The sequence below is a fragment of the Castor canadensis genome, chromosome 12 (genome assembly GCF_047511655.1).
Source record: "Castor canadensis chromosome 12, mCasCan1.hap1v2, whole genome shotgun sequence".
Classification (NCBI taxonomy): Eukaryota; Metazoa; Chordata; class Mammalia; order Rodentia; family Castoridae; genus Castor; species Castor canadensis.
In genome coordinates this window covers 60,591,231-60,607,162 of record NC_133397.1, presented here as the reverse complement: position 1 = coordinate 60,607,162, position 15,932 = coordinate 60,591,231, and the positions used below count along the sequence as shown (strand labels likewise).

The window sequence follows — 15,932 nt, the reverse complement described above, 5'->3', positions numbered from 1 at the left end:
CAGGTGCTCTACCACTTAAGCCACACCCCCAATCATTTTTGCTTTTTAGATATTTTTCAAATAGGGTCTCACATTTGTGCCTAGGCCAGCCAGGACCACAATCCTACTTATGCTTCCCATGTATGCTGGGTTGACAGGCACGTACCACTGTGCCCAGCTTTGTATTGGTTGAGATGGGGTCTTGCCAACTTTTTGCCAGGGCTGGTCTTGAAGCGTGGTCCTTGTGATTTCTGCCTCCTGAGTAGCTAGGATTATTGGCATGAGCCACCAGCACAGGGCTTCATGTATCATGACATGGCAGAGGGCATCACATGGCAGGAACACAGGAGACGATGCCACTTCTAAAAGAATGATATTAACACGAGCAGTCTGCCCTCATGACCTAATCACCTCTTAAAGGTTGTACCTCTCACACTTTGCCTTGGGGATTAAATTTCCAACATATGATCTTTGGGAGACACAGTCCAGCCCCAGCAGTTGAAAACTGCAGTGGCTTTTACAGATGATGGCAGTGGGCAGGGTGAGAATGGCTTGTGTTTGAGAAACCCTTAATAGAACTGGAAGAACTTGACTTCTCCATGCAGAGCACGAGGGAGTTAGAACATTCAAGGGTGATATCTAGGTTTCTGTCTTGCACAATTGGACAGATGGCAGCATCAATTCCCAAAATGAGGTATACAAAACAAATTCTGAGCGGGTACTGGTGGCTCATGGCTGTAATCCTAGCTACTTGGGAGACACAGATTAGTGGGATTGTGGTTCAAAGCCAGCCCTGGCAAAGAGTTTGTAAGAGCCTATCTCAAAAATACCCAACACAGAAAAGAGCTGGTGGAGTGGCAAGAGTGGCAGAGCACCTACTTAGCAAGTGTGAGGCCCTGAGTTCAAACCCCAGTGCCACCAAGAAAAAGAAATTCTGGGAAGAACAGTTGTGTTCATGCTGGCAGCTAATTTAAGATGTCATTGTAACACCATGGATAGATGTCAACTAGATGTACATCTGGAGCTTGGAAGAGATACCTAGGCTGGAATTACAGAAAAAGAAATCATCAGAATACAGACATTCTTTTGAAGCCACAAAATCACCCAGAGTGAATGGAGACAAAAGCGCCTGGAGGTAGCCAGTACAAGGTAGTCCAGTCCCTAAGGGAGACTAGAGAGTGGCCAGAGAAATAGCAATCAGGTGAGTGTGACATCAGACAAGTTGTTTGTTCTTGTTTTTTGAGTCAAGGTCTTCAATGTGGCCTATGCTGGCCTCAAACTTGGGATCCTCCTTTTGCTTCTACCTCCTGAGTTCCTAGGATTATAGGTTTGTGCCACCATGTCCAGCTAACAGTCCAATATTCTAAACCACGTATCAGAATTTTCTGCAATGATAGAAATATTCTGTGTTGGCACTTTCCAGTAGGCTGCCACCAGCTACACGTGGTCACTGAGACTTTACAATGTGGCTAGCACGACAAAGGAAATAAATTTTTAAGTTTTAAAATTGTTAATTAAATTTAAACAGCCTAGTATTTGATGGTGAAAGTTGTTCACTTATGCTAATCCTATTGGAAGACTTGAAATGAGAGCTGGGGGTGTGGCTGGAGTAGTAAAGTGCCTCCTGAGCAAGTGTGAAGGAGGACCTGAGTTCAAACCCCAGTCTCACTGAAGGAGAAGAAAAAGAAAAAAGACTTGAAATGGGATAAAATGTTAGCTGCTAACCAGTTGGTAAGAAGCTAGTGGCAGCTCGGCAAGGTGCTGCACACCTTTAATCCCAGCATTTGGGAGGCGGAGGCAGGAGGACTGAGTTTGAAGCCAGCCTAAGCTACATAGCAAGATCCTGTCTAAAAACAACACAAAAAGCTAGTGATTACCACTGTTTTTTATTTAATTTTGCCTATCTTTGTAAGTTTCAAGCTAAATTCATTTTTTAAAAAAAGGAAAGGTACATTGTATCCTTCTGTAAGGTCTTCCCTTAAGGACCTCTTTTTTACTGATTAGACAAGCAAAAATCATTATCGAGTGAATATTGTTTTGTAGCTCTAGAAGCACACCCCCCAAAAAACACCCAACAAACCAACAAAAAAACTGGTAGAAGCAAGGGCTGACAAATACAAAAGCTTCCATGTACAATGGTTTACACGATGATTCTCCTAAGACTATTTTAACACTTGGCTGAATGCATTACTATTGCAAAACACATGTTCTGGTGAGAAAACAAAAGTAGATTCTTTACTACCAATTCGAAGTACTAGCCAACAATGACCAATTTCTCGAACGAGAACATAACCTACTTGTGACAGAAGTAATTTCCTCTCAATGGACAGTGTAGGCAACTTGACCAGGAAAGAACCAATGTACAGAAACCATACATGGTTCCAATTTAGCCAGTTATTGATGTAAGTGAAATAGCTAATTTTCCTCATTAATATATTCAAGCTTTAATTATCTTTACTTTCAAGATTTATAAAAATTTATTCAAATAATTCAGCTGAAGTTTGGTTTATTTATTTGTTTATGTATGTATGTATGTATGTATGTGATAGGGTCTTGTTATGTGGTCTGGACTTGTGTCAAACTCCTGATCCTCCCATTTTAGCTTCCCAAGTGCTGGGACTGCAGGTGTGCACCATCATGCCCAGTTTTATATGTTTTTTGTTTCTTTGTTTTAAGGTATAAAGAGTAAAGAACCTCTTATGCTGTTATAAGAAAGAAAGAAAGAAAGAAAGAAAAAAAAGCCAGGTGCCAGTGGCTCACACCTGTAATCCTAGCTATTAAGGAGGCAGAGAGCAGGAGGATTGTGATTCGAAGCCAGCCCGGGCAAGTAAGTTCAAGAGACCCTACCTTGAAAATACCTAACACAAAAAGGGCTGGTAGAGTGGCTCAAGGTGTAGGCCCTGAGTTCAAACCCAGGTACCACAAAACAAACAAAACAAAGGAGATATTATAGCCAATAAAAAATTAAGAAACATTGTGTCTTCATATAGCCAAATCACTGTTTCAGAAACACATACATTACAGTTCTAGTCTGGGAAGAAGAGGCATTTACAAGTTTCCTGCATGTTAACTATGTGGAGGAATTTTGCAAGGACAAAAGCAATTTGTCAATCTATCAACTTAGTACGGGGAAAGAAAACTTCAGTAAATTCAAAAACTTAAAAGTAGTTGGTAAAAATGTAACTAGAAAGCAAAAAAACAGAATCCTGGTTTCAATTAAGTTTTTTTAGCCTTTTGTTCCATTTTAAATAGGAGTTTATTTATTCTTTTTTCCAACTGGGCATTTATTATTTGCACAGATACATAAAAATGATTACTATTTTAAAAAATATGCACCAACCACAAAAGTACTTGTTCTGTCTCAATGGAAGGAAAATGAGCATGGCTGTTTTCAAAATAGCAATAAACACAAGAAGCCAACATACATAAATCATGACAAGTACACACCTTGTTTTTGACAAAAATAAGTTCTATTTTTACATTAATGCTCTATTACCAGCTTCTATGTTACATCCTCTAACCTCATGTGCATTGACTATGAGATGTCTGCTACACGTGGAACTCAAAGGCACTCAATTCAGAGCTTATAAAGTCCTGAGCTTAGGTAGGAAACAAGATTCCCAACTAAAATTGAACATAAATAATTCTAAAGATCAGAGTACATGAAAATGTTGAAAGGTGTAGTATCTGGTACATAAGTAATTCACAACCCAATAATAAAAGTATACAGAATGTCAAAGACAAGACTATGTAAGGCAAAGGAATATCCTCAGAATCAAACTGATTTTTCCCTCATTCAAGTTTATTTGAATAACTGAAGCTGATATTCGTTATTCTTGTTAAAATCCTAGGAAAGCTGAATTAAAAAAAAAAAGTATGAAAATGCTTATGCTTAAAAAATTTCCTCAGTTTAGTTTCCCAAAACCACAAAAAAAGTTTTGATGATTAAAAACAAATATAGACTGCAAAGGAATTAAATGAGTAGTTGAAGAAGGTAAAGGATAGCTTGAAAGGCACCAATTGAAAGAGCAATTATAATCTGAGTAGGCATTCAAATTACTCCTTTAGCATTCTTTTAGCAAAATAAATTTACGGATGGGCAAATGACTTCACTAACACTAGACAGGATCAAAGTTTAAGCTAAATATTAAATCTATATTTTATTACAAAGAAATGTGAAATTTACTTCCAGAAATTTTCTACTAATGCTAAATTAAAAGCAAGGGTTGACATCTTTATAACACACATGGTTTGACAGATATATTCTTGGTTTTAAAATGTTTCATATATGCATAGAAATGTAATGAGGGTAAAAAATCATCTTCTCTGTTGTCTGTACAGTTCATAAGGCCTTTGTCATTGTTAGTCACCTTAGGTGTGAATACCAGTAGGGCTGTTTTTTTTTTTTTTTTTTAACCAGTAGGGCTGTTAAATTAAAGCTGGCTCAAAAAGTTTTCAAAGTGCTACTGTTTCCAATGGATGAGATCCTCAATTTTCCGGATTTTCTGGGTGACGAATATTTTCGGTTCTTTTTTCTGGCGATATATACAAGAAGTTACAGCAGATATACAAAGGGAAGACCAGAAGCCTGCTGTCCAGGTTCATCACCACTTGCTCCTATAAGACACATTTATTGGTTTAATGACAACAAGGTAGCAATTTGTTTTTTTAAAGTTTATAGCACCCAGTAGACCCAGGTGGTCTCCCATCCAAGTACTAACCAGGCTGGACTCTGTTTAGCTTCCAAGACTAGACAAGATCAGGGGCTCAGGGGCACTCAAGGTGGTATGGCTATAGACTATTTTTTTTTTTGGTAGTACTAGGGATTGAATTTAGGGCTTTGTGCTTGTTAGGCAGGCATGCTACCACTTGCAGCACTCTGCCAGCCCTAGATAGCAGTATTTTAAAATAAAATAAAACTAATTGAGTGAACCAAGCTGCTGAATTCAGTGAACCAAAGGAGGGAATGGGATCAAGAACTTGCTCCTCAAGCCTGAGAGCCACAGCCTGGTCTCAAAATTCCAGCCCACTGGCGGTGTGGCCATGACACCTGTAGCTTCCTTACTGTAACATGGGGACAGAAAATAGTACCTACCATACAGGATTACACTGGGGACAAAATGAGGCAATGAACCGGTTTTGCAAAGTCAGGTGTATATTACTCAATAGTGGTAGCTACTTTCATTCTTGCAAAAATTTCTACCAGGTTCCTACACACACACACACACACACACACACACACACACACACACACACACACACACACACATTACTCAATAGTGGTAGCTACTTTCATTCTTGCAAAAATTTCTACCAGGTTCCTACACACACACACACACACACACACACACACACACACACACACACACACACACACATTACTCAATAGTGGTAGCTACTTTCATTCTTGCAAAAATTTCTACCAGGTTCCTACACACACACACACACACACACACACACACACTTTTTCTGGCAGGATTGGGCTTTGCGCTTGTTAGGCAGGCACTCATTTGAGCCAGTCCTCCAGTGCTTTTTGCTCTGGTTATTTGGAGATAGGGTCTTGCTTTTAGCATGGTCTGGACCTCAATCCTCCTGTTTTAAGCTACTTGCTGTGCTGGGATGACAGACACTCTGTGCACCACCATGCCCACTTCTTTTCTGTTGAGAAGGCATCTCACAAACATTTTTGCCCCAGGTGGCCTGGAGCCAGGATCCTCCCAATTACAGTCGCCTGCATAGCTTGGGATGACAGGTGTACGCCACCACATCCAGCTATTGGTTGAGATGGGGTCTTGTTAACTTTTTGCCAGAGCTGGCCTCAAACTGCAATCCTCCTGATTCCAGGCTCCCAACTAGCTATGATTACAGGCATGAGCCACTGTACCTGGTTCAATTCCTACATATTTTATGAACAGAGTGAACAGAGACTGAAGATATAACTCAGAGTGAGAGTGCTTACTAGCATGCGCAAGGTCCTAGGTTCAATCCCCAATGCCACAAAAATAAAAATAAAGATCATGAACAGGTACAGCGAACCTCTCACCTGGCTTCAGTTTCTATGGCTCTTATGTACAGTAAATCATTGGGACTAAGGTAGGGAGTCATTATTATCACCATCAAGCATGGTTCCTACTCCTACCTGTCTCAGTGTAGCTTGGATTACAGGAACATACTAGCACGCCTGGCTTTCTCATTGAGATGTGGTTTTGCTAATTTTTTGCCCAGGCTGGCCTCAAATGGTGATCCTCCCAATCTTCACCTCCCAAGTAGCTGGGATTATAGACACAAACTACCATGCCCAGTCCTAATTTCTGACTATTAAGTTGCATGTGTCCCCACTCTCCATCTAGAGATCTTGTATCTACAACTAGATACAAGACAGATCTAGTTGTAGTTTCATCCAACCTTAAGTCCCCCTGAGGGCTCGACATACACCTACATTTGCACTGAAGTATCTTTCATTTCCCTTGCTGCATTATGGACATGGAAGCTGTGGATCTCATGCATCAAGCAGCAGACAGAGCAACAGCATCTTCCTCTGTCCCCATTTCTACCTCCATTTTCACCTCCATATATAAATCCCTTCTTTTCTGAGGCTCACGCTATCTTTTGTATACTCTATTTCTATGACATTCCCCCATGTTCTGTCTTATAGGTCTAAATTCAAGGATCATAAATGCAGCTTGCAAATGGGCATGGTGATCCATGCCTATAAACCCAGTTGCTTGGGTGGCGAAGACTGGAGGATCAAGATTTAAGTTCAGCCTGGGCAAAAAGTTAGTGAGACTACCAAACAAGCCAAGAGTGGTGGTATACATCTATGGCCCAAGCTATATGGGAGATGGAGGTAGGAGAACTGTGGTCTGAGGCTGGTGGGGCAAAAGCACAAGACCCCATCTAAAAACAAATGAAAGCAAAAGCAGCTGTGCATGGCTCAAGTGGCAAAGCATCTGTAAAAAAAAAAAAAAAAAAGTATATATATCCAACTTGCTACTAGAAAACTTACATATAAAGCAAGTCAAATTCAAACCCTCAACTACTGGTTACTGACTACTCCTTCCTTTTTTCTGAGCCATCTACACTTTCACCCTTGCAATTTGGCTTTGACTTAGGTTAAAGCCACATACCATGCCATTTTAAACTTTATTATTTTGGTGCTGAGGATCCAACCCAAGGCCAAATACACACACTATCCCACTGAGCTATACCCCTACATCCCTTATGTCATTTGGTATGAAGAACTTCAACACCTTCCAATTTTGGTATCAGCTGGCAGGGAGGTCCATCCGAGCTCTTAAAGGTGTCATCAGGTTATTTTTTTGCTAGGCCTCCGCCCTGTCACTTTCTACATGTTTCCCACACTTATCTCACACAATTATTATTTCTAGCCAGGGAGTGCTTGTGAGCCCCATGTCCATTTCTCCACCAGCCTATCTTACCTCAATGCCCTCAAATTAAATAAGCCGAATTCATCATCTCTTATTACCACACTTAAAGTCACGTTCGCTTTTCTTCCTATAATTCAAAGCTCAGGTGAAGTTGTCCAAATCAGAAAATCAGGAAACATCTTTGACTACTTTTTCTCACCCCCACAGAAATTCTGTCAAATTCACCACTTTAATTCTAGAAGCCACCAACATTTCTTCATCTCACTGCTACTGATGTGAAGGTTCACATCAGTATTTCATCTGAACTATCACAATGTAAGCACTTGCTGCCCTTATGTCTCTAGTCATTCCTGTACACTGCTGCCGAGGAACCTTCTACAATGCAAGTAGAGTCAACATAGTTTTACAAGATGGAATAGTTATAAAATAAACATACAAAACTCACTAGCTTTCTCATGCTATCCAAGGTATTAGAAAAAAGATTCTTTCATGTTAGCAACTAAATATAAAATTCTTAGCATTACACTTCCGGGAAACGTTTAGGAACAATATGGTGAAAATTATTAAATTTAGAAAAGACATACAGAAGATCCCATTATAGAAAATATCATATCCCATTGATCTCCCACAGATTATTCTGTATACTTCATAAATCAAAATTCCCATGGGAATTTTTAATGGAAATTCAGCAAAATAATTGTATATCTAATATAGAAGAACAAAGAATCTAAGCACTTTTGAAAAAAGAATAAAAGTGGGTCTGCATTACTAGGTATTAAATGCACTTTAAAGTTAGCCTAATTAAAAGAAATGCATTGTCTTCATAACAAATCAGTTATATAGAAAGTTCTAAAAATGAAGCTAAGTTAATGAGAATTTGGTACATAAGGTGCTTCAAATACACTTGACACACCTAATACAACTCAGGGACATCAAGGACTCCACTGAAAAACCATAAACATAAAAACTGTAGAAAAAAACATAAAACAAGGAAGCCAAAGGCCCACACCAAAGGAACAACTCATTAAAGGAAAAACTGTAATATATCACAAAATATTGTTAATATATAAAAGCTATTAAAATTAGCAAGAAAAAATGGATACCTTAATAAAAAATTAAACAGAAACAATATAAACTGTCAATTTATACAAGACAATGTGTCAAACATACGGAAACCTAACTATAGCAGCAACCAAAGAAATGGAAATGAAACCCAGTAATTTGTAAACAGTCTGAGGGAGGAGAGTACAGAGTGACAACAGCTCCTCTGGTGTGCTTGCCTGTGCTCCTCAGAGTGAGAAGAGACACAGAATTTGGAGTGCAATTTGGCATTAGAAAATGCACGCACCACTTAACATGAATTCTACTTTTTGGAACCTGTCTTAAAAAAAGTCAAAAAAGAGTATAAGCACACATGTGTATGTCTTATCATAATGAAAAATGAGAAACAACTTTGCCAATAAAGAGGAGCTATCTAAATGACGGTATAGCAAAAGCTACTAATATTATGCAGTTAATAAAACCAAGCATGATATTGCAGGCACATATTTACTGATAGGAAAAGCTGGACGCTGGGTGCGGAGGCTCAGGCCTGCAATCCCAGCCACTTGGGAAGTGGGATTAGAAGAATGGAAGCTCAAGGTCAGTCCAGGCAAAAAACTTAGCGAGACCCCATCTCAACCAATAAGCTGGACATGGTACCAGATATCTGTCACCTCAGCTACATGAAAGGAATAAATAAGAGGACCACAGTTCAGGCAGATCTGGGCAAAACCAGAAAACCCTATTTGAAAAATAAAAGTAAAAAGGGCTGGGGTCACAGCTCAAGTGGTAGAATAACAGCCTAGTGAGCATAAGGCCACACACACACACACACACACACACACACACACAAACAGAGAGAGAGAGAGAGAGAGAGAGAGAGAGAGAGAGAGAGAAAAGCCTTGAATAACAAACTGAAAAAAAAAGTTACAACTGATAACCTACTGCACTAGGATCTCCTGGCCTTGGGCTCTGAAAGCGGACTCATCTTTCTTCTATGTAGGGCCAGGCAGGTGACCCAATTTTGTCTACCCCCAGGCCTAAACACTATGTGACTGTCAAATTCCTCTGATCATTGAGTCAGCCACGTAGACAACAGAAGACAACACACTTGTGTACGTTGTGGATGGCAACACAAGCACCAGATCAAACAGGCTGTGTAGAAGCTCTACGACACTGCAGGGCTAAGGTCAACACCCTGATCAGGCCTGATGAAGAGAAGGCATGTTCGACTGGCTCCTGACTAGGATGCTTCCACAAAATCAGATAAATTCACATCAGCTGGTTTATTGCAACTATACGGTTTTTTTCTCCATAAAAAAAGTCAGGTTACAAAGCAGTTAATAGTAAGATACAATTTTGGAGAAAAGCTAGAAGAAAAAAATGTTAGCATGTATCTCTGATGTGTGATTTTTGTTTCTATTTATATTTCCTATTTTTTCCCACAACAAACATCTGTAACCTGTGCAAAACACACATGCAACTCGCGGACTAAAATCCTTCTGAACTCCATGCGCAGCCCCTCATGCCCTGGCTCTCTTGGTTCTGGGAAGAGCCCCTGTGTTACACTGCCTCACTTATCTGAGGCTTAGCTCAGGTGTGCACACACTTTCCCCCCTCACCCCAGAGTTGGGGCTCTCCCTCAGCATTGCACTCTGAGCAGGTTCCATCATGCTACTTACACTAGGAGATACTTCTTTTTTTTTTTCTTTTCACACTGTGTTCCCAGGCAACTGCATCACCCCTGACAGGTCAAGGGAGCCACAGCGCCTTGGACTGTTTCTCTGGCAGACAGAAACACTAGGTGATATTAACACAAGTTTGTGCTTTATTTCCTCCTAACATAAAACCTAGCAGACAAGAGGGACACAAATGTCTGCTGAATGAACAAATCAAGCAACACAGCAACATCTGGAGTACAATCATCATGTTGGCCCAGTGTTTTTAGGGGTTTTTGGCAGTACTGGTGTTTTAATTCAGGGCCTCACACTTCCTAGGTAGGTGCTTTACCACTGGGAGAATAATGCTTCCAGTTCTTTTTGTTTGTTTGCAGTACTGGGGCTTAAACTCAGGGCCTACACCTTGAGCCACTCTACCAGTCCCTTTTTGTGACTTTTTGAGATAGGATCTCACAAACTATTTGCTTGGGCTGGCTTTGAACTGCAATCCTCCTGATCTCTGCCTCCAGAGTAGCTAGGATTACTGGCACCTGGGTTACCAACCCTTTTTTGCTTTAGTTATTCTTAAGGTAGGGTCTTGCATTTTTCCCCAGGGATGGCCTTGGACCTCAATCCTCCAACTTAGTCCTTCTGTGTAGCTGTGAATGTACATGGCACCCAGCTTGTTTGTTAAAAGTAACATGAGGTCTTGTTACTTTTTTATCTGAACTGGCCTTGAACCTGGATCCTCCTGATCTCCATGTATTGCACTTGGGATTACAGGTGTGAGGCACTGCACCAAGGTATTTTTCTTTTAATGTTTTTTGAGATAGGACTTCACTACACAACCCAGGCTGATATCAAACTCATGATCCTCTTGTCTTAGCCTCCCAAGTGCTGCTATTGTAGGCATGCAACTCCATGCCCAGGCTGGCCTTGTGCTTTTAACTTTCCAGCTGTTTTGAGCCATATGTATACATATATCTCCAGGTAGAAGGTAAAGATAGTTATTGTCCATTCAGTTCCATTGGATCGACAGAGAAGTCCAGTGGAGGAAGAGTTGAACCTTCTCATCTTGTATCCACCTTATAATGGACATTCTCACAGAACCGGAACTCTACCCAGCAGAGTCCCCACACTGGCAGAAGGACCTCTGGTAAGGATGCTGTGGAGGAGGTCTTGCTCAGGCCTACGAGGTGACACCTATCACGTTAAGGCTCCTCGAAATGCTGAGGATGACCTACGATAGTCTCTTCTCAATTGAGTGTGAACCATCTAGGCTCTGAATCCTTTATTAAAACAACATGCCCTTTGGAATGCTGGTTAGTTTTTAACAGAAACAAACTTCCTCTATAGTTCAATATTCTAATTCTACTTTCTGAAAATAGCTTATTTTCTCACTGTAACATTTTGAAACTTCTACATGCAAGTGGTGTATGAAGAAACAAATGGCTTTACAAATAATTTGGAGAACATTACAAATGTTTGTCATCTTATAACCTTAATGTCCTAGAGAAAAATGTTCTCTCAATACTTAGGAGCTATGGAGACAGACCTGGTTGGCTTTAAGAGGTCTGCCATTAATGTACAAATAAACACTTAACTACACAGTGGATCAAACACTGAAGGATCATAACTTTTTAAACATTTTCAAAGAGATATTCTTTGATATAAACCATTATTTCCTCATTACCAGCTTTTCCCTGCCCTTCAAATTGTTCATCATCTCAGTTACATTTCTGTAGACACAGTGTCCTTGTCTGTGTTTCAATCTGGGAGTTTTTCAGATTTTGGAATATCTGCTTTTATATAATGAGGCATCTTGAGGATGGGACCCAAGTGTAAACACAAACTCATACTGTTTCATATATGCTTTATACACAGACTTGAGGAACTGAAGTGGCATCAGCTGAGTTATGCAGAAGTGAACATGGTACTTTCGTCTTTACTTTTAAGAAAGTTCAACAAGCCAGTGCTGGTGGCTCACGCCTGTAATCCTAGCTACTCAGGAGGCAGAGATCAGGAAGATCGCAGTTCGAAGCCAGCCCAGGCAAACAGTTCGAGAGAACTTCACAAAAATAGGACTGGTGGAAGTGGCTCAAAGTGAAGGTCCAGGGTTCAAGTCCCGGTACCGCAAAAAAAAAAAAAAAAATCAAATCTTTAAATTGAAGTATTATTTTAATGTCAATTTCACTTAAGAATTTTCAAGAAAATTCAAGACACAAATATTATAGTGATGTAACAGAAAAGTAACTACACATACCTGATCCTTTTCAAGTGTGAGTATTTGATAGCCAGTTGTTCTACTACATATTAGTTTTCCACTACTATCAAAAGAAGCCAACCGCAATCTAGGATTGAAAAAAAAAAAAAAAAAAAAAAGAACACATGATTTTTTAAAACACAGATTAGGCTAAATATACCCTCTTCTCACTTTAATATTTATTTTTTTCTTCCATAGTCTTTTATCTTACAAAAGACTTTTAGTCTTTTCAACTGTAAACAGATCCTATTCAGATTGACAAGCCAGCTATTCTGAAGTATAATAATTAATATGGGGGGGAGAGGGAGGCAGTGGGGGGTAGAGGGGAGAAATGGCCCAAACAATGTATGCACATATGAATAAACGAATAAAGAAAAAAAATTTATAAATGAACTTTTTACTGTGTTAAAACATATACAACATACATGCCATAAACCTTACCATTTTGATTACTTTCGTATCTAGTCTGTGGCACTGAACATATTCACAGTGCTCTGCAATCATCATGTCACCCATCTCCACAACACTTCCATTTTCCAGCTGAAATTCTATACCCATTAAACATTAACTCCCCACTGACCAGCCTGGCAGCCACCAACCTACTTCCTGTCCCTATAAATATGTCTCCTCTAGGTAGGTAATATGAGTAAAATCATACAATTATTTGTCCTTTTGTGACATGCTTATTTTACCTAACAGTATCTTCAAGTTCATTCAAGTTTAGTATATGCTGGCATTTCCTTCTTTTTTGTTTTTTAAGACAGGGTCTCACTATGTAGCTTACGATTCTCCTGCCCTAGTCTACCAAAGTGCTGGGATTACAGGCATGTACCACCATGCCTGGCTTCCTTTTTAAGGAATAATGTCCCATTGTATGTGTGTTACTACATTTTGCTCACCCATTTGTCTGTCAATGGACACATAGGTTGCTTCTACCCTTTGGCTACTATAAATACTGCTGCTACGAACATGAGTTTACAACAAATATCTGTTTAAGTCCCTACATTAAAATGCCCAGAAGAGGAATTGTTGGACCATACAGCAGTTCTACGCTTAATTACTTTGAAAGGGTCATGTCTTCTAGAGTGCTGCAGCAGTGTATAAAGGCTCTGATTGTTTCACAGACTGGTCAACACTTGTTACCATTTTGAGTAACAGCATCCTAATATGCACGAGGTACTCTCTCACTGTGGTTTTGACTTGCATTTCCCTAATGATCACTGACGTCAAATATCTTTTCCTGTGCTCATTATCTATCTGTGTGTCTTCTCTGGAGAAAGTTCAAGCAAGTCCTTTTCCTTTTTTTTCCTCAGTGCTGGGCTTGAACAAAGCTTTGTGCATACCACGCGACTGCACTTCCACTGCCTTTTCTCATTTTTTATCTGGGTGTTCTTTTATTTATTTATTTATTTATTTTTCAGACAGGTTTCACTATGTTGCTAGTCTCAAAGTTGTGAACGCAATTAACCTTCTGCCTCAGCCTCCCAAACATGTGTGACTTACATGCATATACCACCATGCCTGGCTTTTTAAAATTATAGACTTTTAGGAGTTTTCTATGTATTCTGGATCTTCAGTATCAGAGATATGGTTTGCCAATATTTTCTCCCATTCCATGGGCTGCCTTTCACTGCTGACAGCATCCTTTGATACTAAAAGTTTTCAATTTTGATGAGGTCTAACTTATTTTTTCCTTATTTCCTATGTTTTTGGTGTTATATCAAAGAAATTACTGCCAAATCAATTGTTATGAAGACTTTACCCTATGCCTTCTTCCAAGAGTATCACAGTTCTAGCTCTTGTATCAAATGTTTAATCCACAGTTTTCACATATGGCAAGAGGTGAGTATAAAAATATGATTTTAAAATAATTGATTCGATTCAATAAGCTACTTTCCCATTTGTCACTCTACAGCATCCTCTCCAGGAAGAGAATAGCAGAGCTCAGCTACCAAGCAAATCCTACAGAAACTGAGTGCACTTGGGGAGAGAGTTCAAGGCTAGCTGAACTATGTAGTGAGACCCTGTCTCAAAAACCCAAATGAAACCTATAGAAAGTTAAAGATAAGAGCAGACATTCTTTCCTAGAAAAACCACCTTGCTATGTTTCTAGTTTGCGTATTGTATTTGCTGGGAAAAGCAACAAGGCCAGGTGATAGCTTCAAGTTTACTAATAATATCGTTCACAGGAATGGAGCCTTATTAGTTGCTAGCACTTTCACATCTTCTATGTATCATTGGTGTAAATTACCAAAGTTTTCTTTTGTCTTTTCTGTGGAGTGACAAGGAGGTTAGGGAAATCTCATCCTACCTGAACGCTATGCTCCTTCGAGGCTGTAAACTGACAGATCCACTACATGGCTGATTCAGTGTATTGCGTTTGAAAATGATGTACCGATTGGTGTAAGTTACAAGTAGATCAAAGCCGAAGTTAAAACCTGTCCATCGCCAGCAGTACTAAGAGACATAAGAGACAGATTTATTTCAGTTTATCACATTAGCAAGTTGAAAATAAAAACTTCAAAAAAAATTTTTCCCCTAACTCATTACAAGCATTTCTCCCATGGGTCCCCCACCTTTATGTCAGTGCCTCTCCCTTAGGGATTCTCACACACAACTATACCTAAGCCAGAAACACAGTCTTTAGAATAATTCCTTAAGCTACTTTCTTGGTACTACTTCTTTGTGCTCTCCACACTGTAATTCTATCATAAATAATAAGGATTCCATTGCAACTGTAAGTAAGTACAACACAGGTACCCTACAATAATTCACCTTACTTTAAAAACACTCTAAAATAACCAATACACACAGCTGGGTTATTTTCAATGCCATCATGAGGTTCCAAATTTGCTCTTTAATTCTATCAACTAAATTAATGGGAGAATATTAGATAAGGTAGTGTGGGGCTTCAAAGGTTTGATTGACATCCTGAATTATAACACTAATTCAATATTTAAGTAATATGTATTGAGCATGTGTTATATGCCAGGCACTGCTCAAGGCAGAGGAGAAATAGCAGTGAATAGAATAAAGTTCCTGTTTTAGTACAATTTATATTCTACTATGTCAATGTTTGTATAGTGGGAAAGAGGGTAACAATATGCATGCAATGGAGAGAAGAGAAGAGAACATCACGAGAGAAAGATGGATATAGAGGCTTAGAGTTGGGGAGCCTAGGGATGTACACAGGTGCTCAGGGGTCTCTCTAAAAAGGCTAGGTGAAGGAGCAGATCAGGAAAAAGGAGATCCAGAGAAGTGTGTCATAGATAGAAAGAATATTAAGTACAAAGCCCCAGAGGTAAAAACATACTTGTCCAACCAGGAACAGCTGGAAGGGCGATATGGATTGGGGCAGTGACTGGCATGGAAAGAAGCTGGAGATGAGTTCACAGAGGCACTCAGGCCATAACAGGTAGGCAGGGCCTAGTAGTCCATAGTGAGAAGAGTCTGGATTTCGTCTAAGTGTGTTGGAGGCCAATGGAAGATATGAGGGAAGGAAGTGATGAAATCTAACTTGCATTTTTAAAAGATCACTATGGGGTTGGAGGTGGGGCTCAGGTAGTAAAAGTGCCTGTCTCACAAGTGTGAAGCCTTGAGTGC

The 15,932-nt window shown here is 39.6% G+C and overlaps 1 protein-coding gene and 1 non-coding gene across 3 annotated transcripts in view; both read right to left on the bottom strand.

Moving 5' to 3' along the window:
- Positions 1–3,959: 3,959 nt before the first annotated feature.
- Gmcl1 (germ cell-less 1, spermatogenesis associated) overlaps positions 3,960–15,932 on the bottom strand; it is a 40,636-nt gene continuing 28,663 nt past the window's right edge. For both annotated transcript variants that reach the window (XM_020152730.2, XM_074049892.1), the window contains 3 exons: positions 14,641–14,786; positions 12,330–12,417; positions 3,960–4,596 (listed from right to left, as the gene is read on the bottom strand). In XM_020152730.2, the coding sequence (XP_020008319.1) occupies positions 4,468–4,596; positions 12,330–12,417; positions 14,641–14,786 (363 nt within the window). In that variant the 3' untranslated portion in view covers positions 3,960–4,467. The remainder of the gene's footprint in view (positions 4,597–12,329; positions 12,418–14,640; positions 14,787–15,932) is intronic.
- LOC141415332 (small nucleolar RNA SNORA77) lies at positions 10,124–10,235 on the bottom strand. Its single transcript, XR_012440306.1, has one exon. It is a non-coding gene; the product is annotated as a small nucleolar RNA SNORA77 (small nucleolar RNA).